Here is a 20,843-nt window from a genome sequence, read left to right as displayed (position 1 = left end):
CCACCTCCAAGACTTCTCCCGAACAGCCCCATCCTCTGGAATTCTTTGCCCCAACATGTCCGACTATCAACCACATTCAGATCCTTCAGACAGAACCTGAAAACCCACCTCTTCAAGAAAGCCTACAGCCTGCAATGACTCCACTACCTCCTCACCACTACTGGAGATATCACCTCAACCAACACCGGAACTGCTGCAACCCACAAACCTACTGTCTCCTTCCCCACCATCCTGTAGCATGTAAGCCCGAAAGAGCAGGGTCCTCTCCCCTCTGTATCAGTCTGTGATTGTAAGTTTGTTTACTGTAAGTGATATCTGTAATTTGTATGTAACCCCTTCTTATGTACAGCACCATGGAATCAATGGTGCTATATAAATAAATAATAATAATAACCCTAACCCTAATGGAAAAATAAAAATAAATATATTTTCTTTATATTTCCCTAACTAAGGGGGTGATAATCGGGGGGGGGGTGTTATTTACTATTTTTTTATTTTGACTACTGTGATAGTTTATCACATGAGAGGAGAGAGAAATTAAATGCAAAATCACGGCTTCTTTTTTTGTGATTCCCGTAATAGGATTAATAACGGCGATGGCAAAAGCAGGGTAGGTGAAAACCGACCCGAATCATGTTCTCTGGGGTCTCGGCTATGCCCGGCAGCCGAGACCCCGGAAAAAATCCGACGTAGGGGGCGCTATTTACTTTCTCCACAGCGCCGTGAATTAACAGCGCTGTGGTTTAAGTACCCTTAACTATCGCCGTTAAAAGGTGCATGGGTGATCGTTAAGGGGTTAATAATCTTATTTTCCCGTCATATAGTTGGCTATTAACATTATACCTATGTATGCATGATATATTGTATCTAACGTAATCCTGGAGCATAGGACTGGTGCCCTTTGGTCATAATCTGCTGATTTTAATCTAGTAAATTCTGTTAGTGAAGACCATTCTCCTGTTGGTGCAAAGAGCAGAATAAGTCGAAGCACAGGTTACAGAAATCTTTATCTCCATCTCTTAAGTATTAGGTCATGATCAGTATTCGATCAGTATTTTACATCAGTATTTGTAAGCCAAGAATATGGGTAGGCGAAAAATACAGAAGTGGCGACGTTTTTGTATTAGACTTTTCCTCTGATTGTTCCACTCCTGATTTTGGCTTACAAATACTGATGTAAAATACTGGCCAAATGCTGAATGTGTGAACCTTAAGGTAGATGAATTTCTTTTGCACATCCCCTTGAATAAAAATCTCTATTCCTTTCACACACGTAAAAAAAACCTTATAGTTTCAAACTCTGAGAGAAATTAATGGCCCCATTTACTACTTTTAGTAGGAGTGCCATCTGTGAAAAATATGGATCGCACTTGTATGTCAAAATGCTAATTGAACCCCTACAGGGGTAGGGGACTTAGTACCATTAAAAATCACAGCTGTAGTATAGATTTTAATGTTTTATTTGTGAGGAAAAACTATTTACGTTGTATTCAACTATGGTGGCTTCGGTGCCCCATTGATGTGTTGAAAGTCTATGCACCATTGGCATGTCCAAAGTCTCTGTAGCACTGACATGTCCAAAATCTTTGCTCCATTGACATGTCCAAAGTTTGTGCACCATTGGCATGTCCAAAGTCTCTACACCATTGACATGTCCAACGTCTCTACACCATTGACATGTCCAAAGTCTGCACCATTGGCATGTCCAATGTCTCTGCACCATTGGCATGTCCAACGTCTCTGCACCACTGACATGTCCAAAGTCTCTCTACCACTGACATATCTCAAGTCTCTGAACCATTGACATGTCAAAAGTCTGCACCATTGAAATGTCCAACGTCTCTGCACCATTGGCATATCCAACGTCTCTGCATCACTGACATGTCCAAAGTGTCTGTACCACTGACATATCCAAAGTCTGCTGAACCAATGACATGTCCAATGTCTCTGCGCCATTGACATATCCAATGTCTCTGCATCATTGACATTTTCAAAGTCTATGCACCATTGGCATGTCCAAAGTCTCTGGACCATTGATATGTCCAATATCTCTACACCATTGACATGTTCAAAGTCTCTACACCATTGACAAGTCCAACGTCTCTGTACCACTGACATGTCCAAAGTCTGCTGGACCATTGACATGTTCAACGTCTCTGCGCCATTGACATGTCCAATGTCTCTGCACCATTGGCATGTCCAACATCTCTGCACCATTAACATGTCCAAAGTCTCTGTACCACTGACATGTCCAAAGTCTCTACACCATTGACATGTCCAAAGTCTGCACTACTGACATGGTCAACGTCTCTGCACCATTGGCATGTCCAACTTCTCTGCACCATTGGTATGTCCAACATCTCTGCACCATTGACATGTCCAAAGTCTCTGGACCATTGACATGTCTAACATCTCTGCACCATTGACATGTCCAAAGTCTTTGCACCATTGACATGTCCAAAGTCTCTGTACCATTGACATGTTCAAAGTCTCTGCACCACTGACATGTCCAAAGTCTGCTGGACCATTGACATGTCCAACGTCTCTGCACCATTGACATGTCCAAAGTCTCTACACGATTGACGTGTCCAGAGTCTGCACCACTGACATGTCCAACGTCTCTGCATCATTGGCATGTCCAACGACTCTGCACCATTGACATGTCCAAAGTCTCTGTACCTCTGACATGTCCAAAGTCTGCACCATTGACATGTCCAATGTCTCTACATGATTGACATGTCCAAAGTCTGCACCACTGACATGTCCAACGTCTCTGCACCATTGGCATGTCCAATGTCTCTGCACCATTGACATGTCCAAAGTCTCTGTACCTCTGACATGTCCAAAGTCTGCACCATTGACATGTCCAAAGTCTCTACACCATTGACATGTCCAAAGTCTGCACCACTGACATGTCCAACGTCTCTGCATCATTGGCATGTCCAACGTCTCTGCACCATTGACATGTCCAAAGTCTCTGTACCTCTGACATGTCCACAGTCTGCACCATTGACATGTCCAAAGTCTCTACACGATTGACATGTCCAAAGTCGGCACCACTGACATGTCCAACGTCTCTGCATCATTGGCATGTCCAACGTCTCTGCACCATTGACATGTCCAAAGTCTCTGTACCTCTGACATGTCCAAAGTCTGCACCATTGACATGTCCAAAGTCTCTACACCATTGACATGTCCAAAGTCTGCACCACTGACATGTCCAACGTCTCTGCACCATTGACATGTCCAACGTCTCTGCACCATTGACATGTCCAAAGTCTCTACACGATTGACGTGTCCAGAGTCTGCACCACTGACATGTCCAACGTCTCTGCATCATTGGCATGTCCAACGACTCTGCACCATTGACATGTCCAAAGTCTCTGTACCTCTGACATGTCCAAAGTCTGCACCATTGACATGTCCAATGTCTCTACATGATTGACATGTCCAAAGTCTGCACCACTGACATGTCCAACGTCTCTGCACCATTGGCATGTCCAATGTCTCTGCACCATTGACATGTCCAAAGTCTCTGTACCTCTGACATGTCCAAAGTCTGCACCATTGACATGTCCAAAGTCTCTACACCATTGACATGTCCAAAGTCTGCACCACTGACATGTCCAACGTCTCTGCATCATTGGCATGTCCAACGTCTCTGCACCATTGACATGTCCAAAGTCTCTGTACCTCTGACATGTCCACAGTCTGCACCATTGACATGTCCAAAGTCTCTACACGATTGACATGTCCAAAGTCGGCACCACTGACATGTCCAACGTCTCTGCATCATTGGCATGTCCAATGTCTCTGCACCATTGACATGTCCAAAGTCTCTGTACCTCTGACATGTCCAAAGTCTGCACCATTGACATGTCCAAAGTCTCTACACCATTGACATGTCCAAAGTCTGCACCACTGACATGTCCAACGTCTCTGCACCATTGACATGTCCAACGTCTCTGCACCATTGACATGTCCAAAGTCTCTGTACCTCTGACATGTCCAAAGTCTGCACCATTGACATGTCCAAAATCTCTACACCATTGACATGTCCAAAGTCTGCACCACTGACATGTCCAACGTCTCTGCACCATTGACATGTCCAAAGTCTCTGTACCACTGACATGTCGAAAGTCTGCACCATTGACATGTCCAAAGTCTCTACACCATTGACATGTCCAAAGTCTGCACCACTGACATGTCCAACGTCTCTGCACCATTGACATGTTCAAAGTCTCTGCACTACTGACATGTCCTAAGTCTCTGCACCATTACTCCCCCTGGATTTATATAATGAGCACTGCTATATCTTGATTGACAGGTCACAAGTGAGAGTTGACAAAATGCGCTCCAGCTCCCATAAAATCGTAGAACTTTATTCTTCCATCAAAAGCATTTGACAGATGGCATGCTCATGTGAAGCAGCTCAGGGAACAAGCGACGCATTTTGATCATAAGATCTTTGTCACAGCTTATCTACAGATGGCAACAATGAAATATTTAATGGAAGAATAAAGTTCTACAATTTTATGGAGGCTGGAGCGCATTTTGTCTTTTCTCCATGTTGTACACGCTCGTCCTGGCGGAGCTTCGTGCACCCATGGCAGAAAGGTGAGCTGGTTACTTTTCTTCTTTCTTTATACCACAAGTGAGAGCTGCCTGTAGACGCTCTGTGAGTGCGCACTCTCACCACTTGCTCCTGTCTTTGGTCTCCATAGAGTGTTGACATCCTGCCGGAACTGTTTGGACAGAGTGCCAGATGTCGGACAACCGTCAATCTGATATGGATAAACATGCAAAACACAAGCCGCGGAGACACCATCACATGTTTCTCAACGCAACCAATGAGTAGCCAGGTCTTTCCCTGGGAAGGAACAACCACGAGAAGGGCAGTCTCCAATGAAGGAAACCACCTATGCCAAAACATGGTATCCATCCACAGACAGCTGTTTCGGGGTATTGCCCCTCATCAGTGTGGAGTAGGAAACTGGCCAGTAGGAGCAATGCCTAGTAGAAGACTGTAAAAAATGAGGATGAATGAACTCATGGAGATCAACATCCAACACTGTGGAGACACCATCACATGTTTCTCAATGCAGTGATTCTAGAGCAATGCCCCCATCCCTTATGGGAAATATGTAAAAACATGCAAAACAAAAGCGGCAGAGACACCATCACATGTTTCTCAATGCAAGCAATGACTACCCAGGTCTTTCCCCGGGAAGGAACAACCATGGGAAGGGCAGTCTCCAATGAAGAAAACCACCTATGCCAAAACATGGTATCCATCCAAAGACAGCTGTTTCGGGGTATTGCACCTCATCAGTGTGGAGTAGGAAACTGGCCAGTAGGAGCAATGCCTAGTAGAAGACTGTAAAAAATGAGGATGAATGAACTCAGGGAGATCAACATCCAACACTGCAGAGACACCATCACATGTTTCTCAACGCAGTGATTCTAGAGCAATGCCTCCATCCCTTATGGGAAATATGTAAAAACATGCAAAACACAAGCCGCGGAGACACCATCACATGTTTCTCAACGCAAGCAAAGACTAGCCAGGTCTTTCCCCGGGAAGGAACAACCACGGGAAGGGCAGTCTCCAATGAAGGAAACTGTTAGGAATCTGGTTTCTGACACATCTATACAGAAACCCAGATTCTCACATGCAGCAGTCGCTTGCCCATCTGCTGCAGCAGAAGGATTGCTGAGGAGATTGTCTCACAACTGTCTCCAGAGGCTAAGTCCTTTATTCCATCTATTGGGCATGCTCACGGGACGAGCTCCTATTGGACTTCGAGAGTCAGGTGCTCAGGTCCCGCTCCGGATCCTATTGGCTCTTCCTGGACTCCTGGAGATTTCCGGAAGGTCCCGTGCGCTATAAAAAGTGCGCATGGCCGTTCCGCCATGTGCTAGTGTAGCCATAGTGCTGCTGTATGTTTGTTGATGGATGCATGGACTGGTGACTGACTCATTGGAAACCCCTACCCTCTGATACTACGCATGCGTGAGTGTTTGTGTTAGTGCCAGTACCCAGCGCCAAGCACCAGCGCGCTATGCTCCATACCACAGCAGCTTAAGCGTCAGCATTGCGCCTACTAGTCAGCAGTGTCTTTGCAGTGACTCTGCTATAGCCGCGCTGCAGTTGCAGCTCTTACTGGCGTTCGCGGTTGCGACGCCTTACACACGTTTCCGGTAGGTCCTTACGGAGTTAGTATCGCTACCTTGTATTTCTCCGGTGACTGCATACAGCGTGTGTTGCGCTGAGATTCTGTGTCCTGAACAGACTCAGCGTCTTTTTGTGTTACCATTTATTACAGCTCTGTGAGCTCAACAGATTTTGTTCAGTGCACCTGGTGACGCACTTAAACCTGTGCACTCTATTGCCATATAGCTCTGCCACCACCTAGCAGCGGTCGTTCCATCTACCGCACGGTGGACCCCGAGTGGCGAAGGCACTTTATTTATATTTTTATTTTAGTGTCTTCCGCCACTCCTAACAGAAACCACCTATGCCAAAACATGGTATCCATCCACAGACAGCTGTTTCGGGGTATTGCACCTCATCAGTGTGGAGTAGAAAACTGGCCAGTAGGAGCAATGCCTAGTAGAAGACTGTAAAAAATGAGGATGAATGAACTCATGGAGATCAACATCCAACACTGCGGAGACACCATCACATGTTTCTCAATGCAGTGATTCTAGAGCAAGCCCCCATCCCTTATGGGAAATATGTAAAAACATGCAAAACACAAGCCGCGGAGACACCATCACATGTTTCTCAACGCAAGCAATGACTAGCCAGGTCTTTCCCCGGGAAGGAACAACCACGGGAAGGGCAGTCTCCAATGAAGGAAACCACCTATGCCAAAACATGGTATCCATCCACAGACAGCTGTTTCTTTTTTTTTTTTTTTTACCATTCAGGTTAGATATAAACAACTCAATATAAGCTCATCAACTTAAACGTCGTTGTTTCAACTCTCATCATAATGGTTCATATTTATTTTAGTATAACAAACCAAGGGTATACATAAAAGACATCAATAAACATCAATGCCCTTCCCGTAGTTGTTCCTTCCCGGGGAAAGACCTGGCTAGTCATTGCTTGCGTTGAGAAACACGTGATGGTGTCTCCGCGGCTTGTGTTTTGCATGTTTTTACATATTTCTCATAAGGGATGGGGGCATTTCTCTAGAATCACTGCGTTGAGAAACATGTGATGGTGTCTCCGCGGTGTTGGATGTTGATCTCCATGAGTTCATTCATCCTCATTTTTTACAATCTGATATGGATGACGTATCAATAGAATAAGTCATCAATATCTTGGATACTTTCCCTTTTTCGAGACAACCTCTTTTATGATGGTTCTTTACCAATAGTATAGTTAACTATTAACTTTATTTCGATCTGCGTAATACATGATATAGATCTGGGAAAAAAACATTTTAAAAACCCGCCATCCTGTCTCCTCTACTCACCAACGTCGAGGATTTACTGGAAGTTACTGGAATGTTTTCAGACTTATAAAACATAAGGTAAGTTCTTATAAACTCCCTGATTACATGTTTCTCTGCAGGTCAGGATTCTCCGTATTAACTATAGTGAACGCCATTCATGTGGATTGTCTGACGATAGCGTAGTATGACTGACTTATTGAAGAAGGCTCGGTGCATGGGACCTTTACTATTTCCTATCTGTAAGGATTTTTTATGGCTCACGTTCATTTCCATGATCCCAATGACAAAGCGCCGGATGTGCATTTTTTAAGATGTGTCCTTAGAAAAAAAAGAAAAAAAAAGAAAATATAATTTCTAATTTCCTGATATGCAAAGCTCATAACTTTTTTTTTTAAAGAATGAATGGTTTGCCATATGTCTTGTTCCAGAAATGGAAAGATAGTGTCTGGTTTTTGCAGCTAAACATAAGTCACATTGAAGGCATGTCCACACATACCATAAATGATGCATTATTTACTTTTTGCCAATTAAAAAAAGCAGTGGAAATTACTTGTGTTTTTGGTGCATTTTTTGACCAATTTTTGATACATTTCTTATTAGGGAAAAAACGCATAAATAAAAGTATCTCGTGATTGAGAGTTTAGAAATCTCATTTATTTTGCTGATACTGTAAAATGCTGCATTTCTCCCTCCAAGAAAAAATCAGCAGAATTTTTTTTTTATCAAGAATTCTAGGTGTGAATAAGCCCTAACAAAAGTGAGCCGCACTAACTCAAACTACCGATGGAGAGGCATAGAGCTGTTTCTGGAATAAAATTGGCATTTATTCCGTTAAACCAGTTATCGTTCTATCCTCTTCTGATCCTCTCCAGGAAAATATATTTGTATCATGCTAAAGATTGGAGAAAATGGAGAAATTAGCAATTTTGTATTTGCATATTGGCAATCCAGGAAGCTTAACTATAGAAAATCCAAATGCCCACGGCAAACGCTCTTTGACAAGCTTGATCCCATTAATGTTTAAACTCCTTTTGTCATAAATTTTTTTGTGATGCATGTGTTTGAATTTATCATTAACATGTTGGATTTTCCATCAATAAAACTCTATATTCTGGGCATACTTACATCAATAGTGTTAGGTAAATAGGGACATAATGTCCCACCCAGGAAATGACCCGGACAAAATTTTTACGGTGTCGGCAAATTAGTGCAATGACGAAACCAGATTCAGATTTCTGGAAAATCGAGTTGAGAATTTCTTATCCCCTTGCATACTTATCTCATTTTTTAAAAAACCTTAAAGGATTATTCCCATCCTATAAAATGATGTCATATTACATATGGTACACAGATATGATTTTTATAGGGGCCAAGCTCCCTACATTCCTATATACGGTACATATTATAGTCTGGTCTGATCCGACCACGCGCAAATGATCTTTTTAAAATTATGTTGCACCAATAAACGACTTTGGGTCTATCAGGAAGAACCCCTGATAAGATGGGGTCCCCCTGACCAATGTTTGGATAAAATTCCTAATATTAATATGAGATTTGTGATGTGACCGAGGGTGGTAGCCGTGGACGAGCTGCTACTCCTTTACACACCGGGAATTTACAGGAAAATTAGTCTCAATGGGTTAACAGGTGTGGGGTGCATCACACTCACTTTCACATTCCTCGGCTGTGTCTGGGCCTCCATCTTTAGAAGCTGCAGCACATAACTCACAGTTCGTTTTAACAAGCAATTGTAACATACAGTATTGGGCAATAAACTTCTTAGTTCCTGTTTCCTTAATACAGTGCATCTTCAGCATTATTATCCATTACTCCCGAATAGAGATGAGCGACTTTGCCTTTTTTAGGGTCGAGTCGGGTTTCATGAAACCCGACTTTCTCAAAAGTCGAGTCGAACGAAATTGGCCGACTATAGGGAAAAGTCGTGAAACACGAAACCCAATGCAAGTCAATGGGGAGAAAAGTCGGCAGTGAGTGGAGGACTGTAAACACACCTGGCATGAATTTTAACCCTAGAGGCAGCAAAATCTCTCTCTCTCTTCTCTCTCTCCCTCTCCCTCTCTCTCTCTCTCCCACTCCCACTCCCACTCCAGCTATGCTCCCGCTACGCTACACTTCTCTCATTGGCTGAAAAAAGTCACGTGCAAGCATTCGGCGAAACCCGACTTTGGCGCTTGGGTCGCTGACCGCATGGCCAACTACACACTGTGGTCGGGTTTCGTTTCGGGTTTGGCGAAAGTCGGCGTCTTTTGAATCTGACCGACCTGTTTCGCTCAACTCTACTCCTGAACTATCCCTATATTTACTGCTCCTGTGAACATCAAGGACTTCACGTCCAGTCCCGTGGTGCACCCGGGATCCCTTACCAGAGTTGAGCGAAACAGGTTGGTCAGATTCAAAAGTCGCTGACTTTCGCCAAAGCCAGGTTTCATGAAACGAAACCCGACCACAGTGTGAAGTTGGCCATGCGGTCGGCGACCCAAGTGCCAAAGTCGGGTTTCGCCGAATGCTTGCACATGACTTTTTTCAGCCAATGAGAGAAGCGGAGCGTAGCTGGAGTGGGAGTGGGAGAGAGAGAGAGAGGGGAGAGAGAAGAGAGAGAGAGAGATTTCGCCGCCTCTAGGTTTAAAATTCATGCCAGGTGTGTTTACAGTCCTTCACTCACTGCTGACTTTTCTCCCCATTGACTTGCATTGGGTTTTGTGTTTCCCGACTTTTCCCTATGGTCGGCCGATTTCGTTAGACTCGACTTTTGAGAAAGTCGGGTTTCATGAAACCCGAATCGACCCTAAAAAAGGCAAAGTCGCTCATCTCTATCCCTTACCTTTCCTTCACACTGTTCCACATCCATTGTCACCTGTAAACCAGAGGATCAGGCACACTTTGCAGTGCCAGTAACGAGCCTTGACCTCCAGATGTTGCAGAAATGTCCGTAAGGGATTCCAGTAAGATGTCCCACGGCCCCGAACGATAGATGCTCGCCCAATGCAACTTGAACTTGACCTTCGTTACTGTACTTCCCTATCTGACTATCAAGAAGCAGTCCCTTTTACTGGGGCTTGTCCCTTCCACTATGGGCTAGCCCTGAACTCTAACAATGTCTGTCCCTACAGCATTTTGCTGGGTGGACATCCTTCACAAACATTATACATTAAGCATATAATGCTTACCAGAGTCTATCTTATCCTATGCCTTAAAACTTAACCTATGCATTAAATTACTTATCATACTTAACATATGCACTCGTATATAAGCCGAGATTTTCAGCCCATTTTTTGGGGCTGAAAGTCCCCCTCTCGGCTTATACATGAGTCATATACCTGGGGGTTGGCGGGACAGGGGGAACGGGGGAGTAAGAGATCATACTGACCCCCCTGATGCGTCTCTGCAGCCCGCCAGCTTCTCCCACAGTCTCCCTTCCTTCAACGGTCACGTGGTACCACTCATTAAACTCATGAATATGTGCATATTCATGAGTTTAATGAGCGGTACCACGTGACCGCTGAAGGAAGGAAGGGATCCCGGGAGAAGCGGGGAGGCTGCAGAGACTGCGCCAGGAGGGGGTACGTATATCCAATATTCACCTGTCCCCATTCCCACGCTGCTCGCCCGTGTCTGCTGCGTCCTCTGTCAGTGATGTTTAGGCAGCAGAGGGCGCGGTAACATAGATAGTGCGTGCTGCACCCTCTGCTGCCTGAACGTCACTGACAAATGACGTGGCAGACAGCGGCTAGCAGCGATAGACCGGGGACAGGTGAATATTTCAGGTGCTGGGTCCTGAGCCAGTGACAACACCGGCACCTGTCCCCCATAGTGTGCCAGTGACTCCGCCTGCTCGGGACCCGACACCTGGCCCCCAGGGACAAGAGGTGAGTATGTCATTTTTGCAGCAGCAGCGGCAGCATATGGGGCATAATCTATGGAGCAGCATATGGGGGCATGATCTATGGAGCTGCATATGGGGGCAGCATATGGGGGCATGATCTATAGAGCAGCATATGGGGCAGCATATGGGGGCATGATCTATGGAGCAGTATATGGGGGCACAATCTATGAGGCAGCATATGGGTGCAGCATATGGGGGCATAATTTATGGAGCATCTTATGGGGGCATAATCTATGGAGCATCTTATGGGGGAATAATCTATGGAGCATCCTATGGGGCATAATCTATGGGGCATTTTACGGGACATAATCTATGGAGCATTCTATACTGGCATAATCTATGGGGTATTTTATGGGGGCATAATCTATGGAGCATTTTATGGGGCATAATCCATGAAGCATCTTATGGGGGCATAATCTATGGAGCATTTTATGGAGCATCTTATTGGAGCATAATCTATGGAGCATTTTATGGGGACATAATCTATGGAGCATCTTATGGGGGCATAATCTATGGAGCATCTTATGGGGCCATAACCTTTATGGAGCAGCATATGGGGCATTTTTTTCTATGGAGCATCTTATGGGGCCATTATTAACTTTGTGCCGCATTATATGGGGTGTATTTTGTATGGAGCATCTTATGGGGCCATCATGAACTGTATGGAGCATCTTATGGGGCCATCAAAAACTGTATGGAGCATTATATGGGGCTCATGATTCAATATGGATATTCAGCAACATATAACCTACTGATGTCTCAATTCATTTTACTTTTATTGGTATCTAATTTTATTTTTTAAATTTACCAGTAGCTGCTGCATTTTCCACCCTAGGCTTATGTGCGAGTCAATAAGTTTTCCCTGTTTTTTTGTGGCAAAATTAGGGGGGTCGGCTTATACTCGGGTCGGATTATACACGAGTATATACGGTACTTTACATTCCCTATAGTCACCCGTCACACTATGCCGATTATACTAATAATGCTTATCACACTCTGTACGTTATACATTACCATATCACATTATGTAGGCAGCAATACACAGTTCACACTTCACATGTCAAAATATAGGTAAAACCCCATGACACTATTTACATTATAATATACATCACAGCGCGATTGGTGTTTTCAGGGGTAGGAACAAAATAGTACATTTCACCACTCTTACAGATTTATTACACTTTTGTAATAAAATTATACTTAAATTGATTTGCAATATTGTCCACCATGGAGGCTTTTAATAGCCAGTTATTTAGAAGACAATTTAATTGTTAATGATTTCTAGTGGATTCTAGGCATCCCTCAAAACATTCCCGAGTGACCCTTAGGGGTATTTAAGATATCAATGATAATCAGTCTGATGTCGCATCGCAATGTTCGGACCGGCCACACATCTCCTGACCCGAGAGTGACAGCTTAATAAAAACATATGAAGCTGTCGCTCTCGGGTCAGGAGATGCTTGGCCGGTCCAAGCATTGCGATCTGATATCAGACTGATTATCATAGACATCTGAAAGAGCCCTTATCCTGAAAAAGTTTTTTTCTACAAAATGCGTGATTGATGTAAAAAAATCATTTTGTGCGTGTACATTATATATGGATCATTATATGGGGCCCATCATGTACTGGAACATTATATGGTGCCCAGCATATACTGTATGGAGCATTATATGGGGCCCATTATATATGGAACATCATATGGGGCACATTATATATGGAGCCTTATATGGTGCCCATCATATATTGTATGGAGCATTATATGGGGCCCATTCTGTTTGGAGCAATATATGGGGCCTATCATGTACTGAAGCATTATATGGGGCCCATCATAAACTGTATGGAGCATTATATGGGGCTCATTATGTATAGAACAATATATGGGGCTCATTAAACAGTATGGAGCATTATATGGTGCTCATTAAACAGTATGGAGCAATACATGGGGTCCATTATTCTGTATGGAGCATAATATGGGATCCATTATTTTGTATGGAGATTTACATGGGGCTCATTATTCTGTATGGAGCAATATATGGGGCTCATTTTTCTGTAAGGAGCAATATATGGGGCTCGTTATACTGTATGGAGCAATATATGGGGCTTATTATACTGTATGGAACAATACATGGGGTCCATTATCCTGTATGTTAATTTTTTCCTTCCACATTGCTTTAGTTCCTGTGAAGCACGTAAAGGGCTAATAAACTTCTTGAATGTGGTTTTGAGCACCTTAAGGGGTCTAGTTTTTAGAATGGTGTCACTTTTGGTTATTTTCTGTCATGTACACCCCTCAAAATGACTTTAAATATGATGTGGTCCCTAATAAAAATGGTTTTGTAAATTTTGTTGTGAAAATGAGAAATCACTAGTCAACTTTTAACCCTTATAACTTCCTAACAAAAAAAAAAAAATTGTTTCCAAAATTGTGCTGATGTAAAGTAGACATGTGGGAAATGTTATTTATTAAGAAATTTGTGTGATACATCTCTCTGATTTAAGGGCATAAAAATTTAAAGTTTTAAAATTGCAAAATTTTCAAAATTTTCGCCATATTTCCGTTTTTTCATAAATAAACACAAGACATATTGAAGAAATTTTTACCACTAACATGAAGTACAATATGTCATTAAAAAAAATTCTCAGAATCAGTGGCATTCGTTAAAGCGTTCCAGAGTTATAACCTCATAAAGTGACAGTGGTCAGAATTGTAAAAATTGGCCTTGTCATTAAGCTGCAAACTGGCTCTGTCACTAAGGGGTTAAAGGCATGGCAGTAACCTTTGTAAAGTTTTTTTTATCATGTCATCATATGCTAACACCCGTAACATTTTTCTTTTTTGGAGCTGAGCAAGGGCTTGTTGTTTTATGAGGTGAGCTGTAGTTTTTATTGGCGTTATTTTGGGCGACTTGGCATGACTTTGATCACTTTTTATGGTTTAAAGCAGGGTGACCAAAAGGTGACAAGTAAACCAAAACACATCTGCCAAAAAGTTCTATTCTTACAAAAAAGCAGCGGCGATCCACCACCTTTCATCAGCAAAAAGGAGGGAGAGTGTACCATCGTAAGTGAAAAATATACTTTTATTCATGTTGTGTAATTTCAACCCGCAGTGGAGAGTTTATTGAGCTGATTCCAGTAAGGGCTTAAATGAATAAAGGAGCATAAATTTTTCCTCTAATTTTGGAGTTCTGTTCCTCACATTCATAATACCGTTCATGATTTGCTTTTACAGATTTGTGTAAACCTATGAAAATAGATTTGAGAAATGAGAAAAATAGGTCAAGCACAATTTTTTTTTTTCGGGGAGTCTATTTTCTAATTCTACATGAAAGATGCCTATTGCAGCGCAATCTTATAATAATCTTTATTTTTATTTTTATCTTGTGCATCGTTGTGTCGATATTTTGCTTTTATTGATATGCAAATTAGGTTCACGGTGCACTTGCAGTCTATGGCTCCTCTTTGCTTCTTCCCACGGGCACCCCTTTTAACTTTTTCTGTCAGTGAAGAGAATAAGTGACTCTCTGCAGCAGAGCCTCTGTCTCCACTGTCAACCAAGAAGCTGGGGAGGCACCGGCAGGAAAAGACTGCAAGTGCACTGTTATGCACACCTGTGCACTTACAAACCAAAATATACATATCAAATAATTTTCAGCGCAATGGATAAAATTGTAATAGGCAAATTTCATATTGTATAACATTGCCCTATGTCGCATTACCTTTACTTTACATGGGTAGTTTTACTGAAAGATTCCCTTTAACTATAAATTATTTTTTTGATTCCATAGGGGTTGTCTTATATTAATCAATAATTGTTTTATTTCAGGATAAAAGCTAACGTCCTTCCTCTTTTTCCTTTCCGTTTATGAAGCAACAATGACTACAAAAAAGAGATGTGCGTTGTGGATGGCTATCATTTCCTTAATCGTCGTCATGTTCTTGAATTTTGTCAGCTGGAATTATATCACTTTGGACAAAGCATGTCAAACATTTTTCTGGAAGATAAATCAAACAGATGACTCATCAAAGGTAAAAGTGGCGAAAAATGTAGAGTCACCATGTCCCATGCAACCAGTCATTGGTGCTTGGACCATAGAGCCTCGAGGAAGGATGGGAAATCTAATGGGAGAGTACGCAACCCTCTATGCTTTATCCAAGATCAATGGTCATCAACCCTACATCTTACCCCATATGCACAATGAGTTATCCCAACTATTTAGGATAAAGTTACCAGTTCTACCTCAAGAGGTTGCCAATCGCATGAAGTGGAAAAGGTACATGCTACTAAACTGGATGCTACCTGAATACAGGAACATTTCTGGAGAATACATCCAGTTTTTTAGCACTCCTTGGTCTTGGACTTTCTATCACCACATCAGAGATGAGATTCTCCAAGAATTTACATTTCATGACTATCTTAAAGAGGAAGCTAATAATTATCTAACCAAATTAAGGGGAGATCGCAAAAATGTGACCTTTATTGGGGTACATGTTCGCAGGGGTGACTATGTAGAGTATATGCCTAAGGTGCGGAAAGGAGTTGTAGCTCACAAAGGATATATGGACAAAGCCATGTCCTACTACAGAAATAAGTACTCAAATCCTCTCTTTGTGGTGACCAGTAATGGAATGGATTGGTGTAAGGAGAATATCAATACTTCTTTTGGAGACGTTCACTTTGCTAGAGATGGTGATGAATCATCTCCTGCTAGAGATTTTACTCTGTTGGTACATTGCAACCATACTATTATGACTATAGGATCTTTTGGAATCTGGGCTTCATATATGGCAGGAGGAGAGACCATTTACCTGTCCAACTACATAATGCCAGATTCTCCATTCCTCAAACAATTTCGATACGAGACGGCATATCTGCCTGAATGGATTGGAATCCCTGCTGACCTCTCTCCACTTATGGGAGCAAAGGGAAAAAATAAGCAATGACAAAGCTGAATTATGTAAACCTTCAAGGTAATGACATTCAAAGAACATTGGTTGTAGATAATGGAGGATGTTGACAACCAACACCAAGGTAGAATACTTATGTCTCTGTACAAATATGTCATCAAGTCTATTACACTATTCTGTATAGCAGAACATAAGTACAGTGGGGAAAAAAGTATTTAGTTCGCCACCATTTGTGCAAGTTCTCCCACTTAAAAAGATGTGAGAGGCCTGTAATTGACATTATAGGTAGACCACAACTATGAGAGTCAAAATGGGAAAACAAATCCTGAAAATCACCTTGTCTGATTTGGCAAGATTTATTTTTCAAATTATGGTGAAAATAAGTATTTGGTCACCTAAAAACATGCAAGATTTCTGGCTCTCACAGACCTGTAACTTCTTCTTTAAGAGGCTCCTCTGTCCTCCACTCATTACCTGTAGTAATGGCACCTGTTTGAACTTGTTATCATTATAAAAGACACCTGTCCACAACCTCAAACAGTCACACTCCAAACTCCACTATGGTGAAGACCAAAGAGCTGTTGAAAGACACGAGAAAAAAAATTGTTGCACTGCACCTGGATGGGAAGACTGAATATGCAATAGGCAAGCAGCTAGGTGTGGTGAAATTAACTTTGGGAGCAAAGCAGTGATATTGGCACATACGCAGAATGCCCAATCGGTCCCAACATGCAGAGCACAAGACGTCACGTGCGGGGAGATAGAAGTTCCTGAGCGTGCGCAAGAGGCAAAGAGATGCCCGGCCCCATGTGGTACATGAAGGGCAAACAATGCGCATGGCCAAGCAGATAGTATGATAGATATGATTACAATACCATAAAGACAACATATATCCTTATGCAGCAAGAAAAGACATATAGCAGCACAAAATATGGGATTTGTTAAAGACCATGTGGATCCGGCTGTGATATTGTCATGTAAAAGCTGCTACAGTATGAAGCACTGGCGAGGATGATGGAAGATTGAGCATCAGAAGGTAAACTTGACTGCAGACGATTCCATAAGCATTAATGGCTCTAAACAATAAACAAGGACAATAAAAAAATTATTAAAAACGAAATAAAAAATAAAAAACGAAGCCATCTGGAATGAGGGTACTGTATATAGGATGGATGAAAGAAAGGGTATCCCAAGATGTAATGATCACATCATTATTTATAATGGCTTGACGCCATATTGCATTTGAAGAGCCCCATGGGCTTCACATAAGTTTATAACATACAGCCGTAAAATTAAAAAAATCATATTTTTCCACAAAAATGATCTTTTCACCCCAATTGTTGTTTTCCCAAGGGAAACAGAACCCAAAAAGTTATTGTGCAGTTTGTCCTGAGTACGCTGATACCTGATATGTGGGGGTAAACCACTGTTTGGACGCATGGCAGAGCTTGGAAGGGAATGAGCGCCATTTGACTTTTTCAACGCAGAATTGGCTTGACACCATATCGCATTTGGAGAGCCCCTTATGTGCCTAAACAGTGTAAACCCCCCACAAAAGACACCATTTTGGAAACTAGGCCCCCCAAGGAACTTATCTAGATGTGTGGTGAGAACTTTGAACCTCCATGGGCTTCACATAAATTTATAACGTACAGCCGTAAAATTAAAAAAATCATATTTATCAAAAAAAATGATCTTTTCACCCTAATTGTTATTTTCCCAAGGGAAACAGGAACCCAAAAGCTATTGTGCAATTTGTCCTGAGTACGCTGTTACCCCTTATGTGGGGATAAACCACTGTTTGGGTGCATGGCAGAGCTCGGAAGGGAAAGAGCGCCATTTGAAGCAAAATTGGCAGGAATTGAGATTGTGCGCCATGTAGCGTTTGGAGAGCCCCTGATGTGCCTGATCAGTGGAAACTCCCAACAAGTGACCCCATTTTGGAAACTACATTCCTCAAGGAACTTAACTAGATGTGTGGTGAGCACTTTGAACCCCCAAGTGCTTCACAGAAGTTTATAACGCCCAGGCGTGAAAATAAAAAAATCATATTTTTCCACAAACATGATATTTTAGTCCCCAATTTTTTTATTTTCCCTAGGGTAACAGGAGAAATTGGATGCCAAATGTTGTTGTCCAATTTGTCCAGAGTACGCTGATACCCCATATGTGGAAGAAAACTACTGTATGGGCACACCTTGGGGCTCGGAAGGGAAGTAGTGATGTTTTGGAATGCAGACTTTGATGTAATGGTCTGCTGGTGTCATGTCACGTTTGGAGAGCCCCTGATGTGCCTAAACTGTGGAAACCCCCAACAAGTGACCCCATTTTAGAAACTAGACCCCCCAAGGAACTTAGATGTGTGGTGAGCACTTTGAACTTCCAAATGCTTCACAGAAGTTTATAACGTAGAGCCATAAAAATAAAAAAAATCTTATTTTTTTCCACAAAAATGATATTTTTGCCCCCAATTTTTTATTTTCCCAAGGGTAACAGGAGAAATTGGACTGCAAAAGCTGTTGTGCAATTTGTCCTGAGATGGCTGATACCCCATATGTGGGGCTAAACCACTGTTTGGGCGCATGGCAGAGCTTGGAAGGGAAGAAGCACCGTTTTACTTTTTCAGCGCAGAATTGGGTGGAATTGAGATTAAACACCATGTTGCGTTTGGAGAGCCCCTGATGTGCCTAAACAGTGGAAACCCCCCCAATTCTAACACCAATCCTAACCCCAACACATCCCTAACCCTAACACTAGCAGTAACCCTAACCTTAGCCCTAACCCTAGCCCTAACTCTAGCCCTAACCCTAGCCCTAACGGGAAATTGAAAATAAATGCATTTTTTAAATTTTATTATTTTTTCCTAAGGAGGTGATAAAGGGGGTTTGATTTACTATTTATGGCGGTTTTTATGTTTGGCAGCTGTCACACGCTAAAAGACGCTTTTTATTGTAAAAATAGTTTTTGCATCACCACATTTTGAGAGCTATAATTTTTCCATATTTTGACCCACAGAGTCATATAAGATCTTATTTTTTGCGGGACGAGTTGCCATTTTTATTGGTACCATTTTTGGGCATGTGACATTTTTTGATAGATTTTTATTCTGATTTTTGGGATGCAGAATGAACAAAAACCAGAATTTCATGAATTTCTTTTTTTTGGGGGGGTTAACACCGTTCCGTGTGTAGTAAAATTGATAAAGCAGTTTTATTTTTTGGGTCAGTACGATTACAGCGATATCTCATTTATTTTTTTATGTTTTGGCACTTTTATACAATAAAAACATTTTTATCTAAAGTTATCATACATTAGATTGATCATTTACTATGTCAAGATACATAAATTGGGCAACTCAAAACATTATTAGAGCCTACAAGAAACCGAGTTCAAAAAAGCCCAGCCAATATAGATACAGTATTGAGCACGAAGACAAAATGTTTTACCGTGCAAAAAATCTTTTATTTTAATAAATACATATGTACTAAAAAGGCAGACATACAAATAGGAGTATATGTAAGGTGATAGAACCAAGGCACAGACCATTCAACACATTGGTTAGTCACATTGGAAGGGTCTCCATCAAGAAGGTGATTAGCATAAGGGTTGGTGCATGCAAACATTACAACCCAAGTCCAAATATGTCAGTAATAAATAAAAGTTATATATCATATCGCTAATACACCTTGATAAGCAGGGAAACATGGATGCACCAACCCTTATGCTAATCACCTTCTTGATGGAGACCCTTCCAATGTGACTAACCAATGTGTTGAATGGTCTGTGCCTTGGTTCTATCACCTTACATATACTCCTATTTGTATGTCTGCCTTTTTAGTACATATGTGTTAATTAAAATAAAAGATTTTTTGCACGGTAAAACCTTTTGTCTTCGTGCTCAATACTGTATCTATATTGGCTGGGCTTTTTTGAACTCGGTTTCTTGTAGGCTCTAATAAAAACAATTTTATAAAAAAAATAATTATTTTTGCATCGCTTTATTCTGCCGAATATAACTTTTTTATTTTTTTGCTGATGACACTGTATGGCAGCTCATTTTTTGCGGGACAAGATGACATTTTCAGCGGTACCATGTTTATTTATATCCGCCTTTTTGATCATGCGTTATTGCACTTTTTGTTTGGTGGTATGATGATAAAGCATTGTTTTTTGCTTTGTTTTTTATTCTTTTTTTAAGGGGTTAACTAGTGGGACAGTTTTATAGGGCAGGTCTTTACAGATGTGGCAATACTAAATATGTGTACTTTTATTGTTTTTTTATTTACAAAAAAAAATTTATTAGGGAACTTATTTTTTTTTATTTATTTAGGAATTTTTTAAAAATTATTTTTACACTTGTTTTTTTTTTTTACTTTATTTTATTGTCCCAATGTGGGACATTACTGTAATGATGTACTATCCCGTCCACGGTCCCGGGATAGTACGTCACATGTCAGAAAGGGGTTAAGTAAAAAAGTTTAAATGTTATTATAGAATCATGAAATCCATATAATAAATAACACTAAGACAAGACAAGCACCAACAATGGAGTCACATGCAAAAA

General features: G+C 41.6%; 1 protein-coding gene across 2 annotated transcripts; it reads left to right on the top strand.

Moving 5' to 3' along the window:
- The first annotated feature begins 7,455 nt into the window (after positions 1–7,455).
- LOC141085491 (galactoside alpha-(1,2)-fucosyltransferase 2-like) lies at positions 7,456–17,126 on the top strand. 2 transcript variants are annotated; one of them, XM_073570892.1, is made up of 3 exons: positions 7,469–7,544; positions 14,313–14,432; positions 15,198–17,126. In XM_073570892.1, the coding sequence occupies exon 3, from the start codon at positions 15,248–15,250 to the stop codon at positions 16,313–16,315; it is 1,068 nt and encodes a 355-aa protein (XP_073426993.1). In that variant the 5' UTR covers positions 7,469–7,544; positions 14,313–14,432; positions 15,198–15,247; the 3' UTR covers positions 16,316–17,126. The 2 variants fall into 2 exon arrangements, with proteins under 2 accessions (XP_073426994.1, XP_073426993.1); XM_073570893.1 differs by lacking the exon at positions 14,313–14,432 and having other exon boundaries at positions 7,456–7,544.
- Positions 17,127–20,843: the final 3,717 nt, after the last annotated feature.

Source organism: Dendrobates tinctorius, unplaced genomic scaffold (genome assembly GCF_039654945.1).
Source record: "Dendrobates tinctorius isolate UK_male_01 unplaced genomic scaffold, ASM3965494v1 ptg000028l, whole genome shotgun sequence".
NCBI classification, from domain to species: Eukaryota; Metazoa; Chordata; class Amphibia; order Anura; family Dendrobatidae; genus Dendrobates; species Dendrobates tinctorius.
This window is presented reverse-complemented; position numbering and strand designations above follow the sequence as displayed.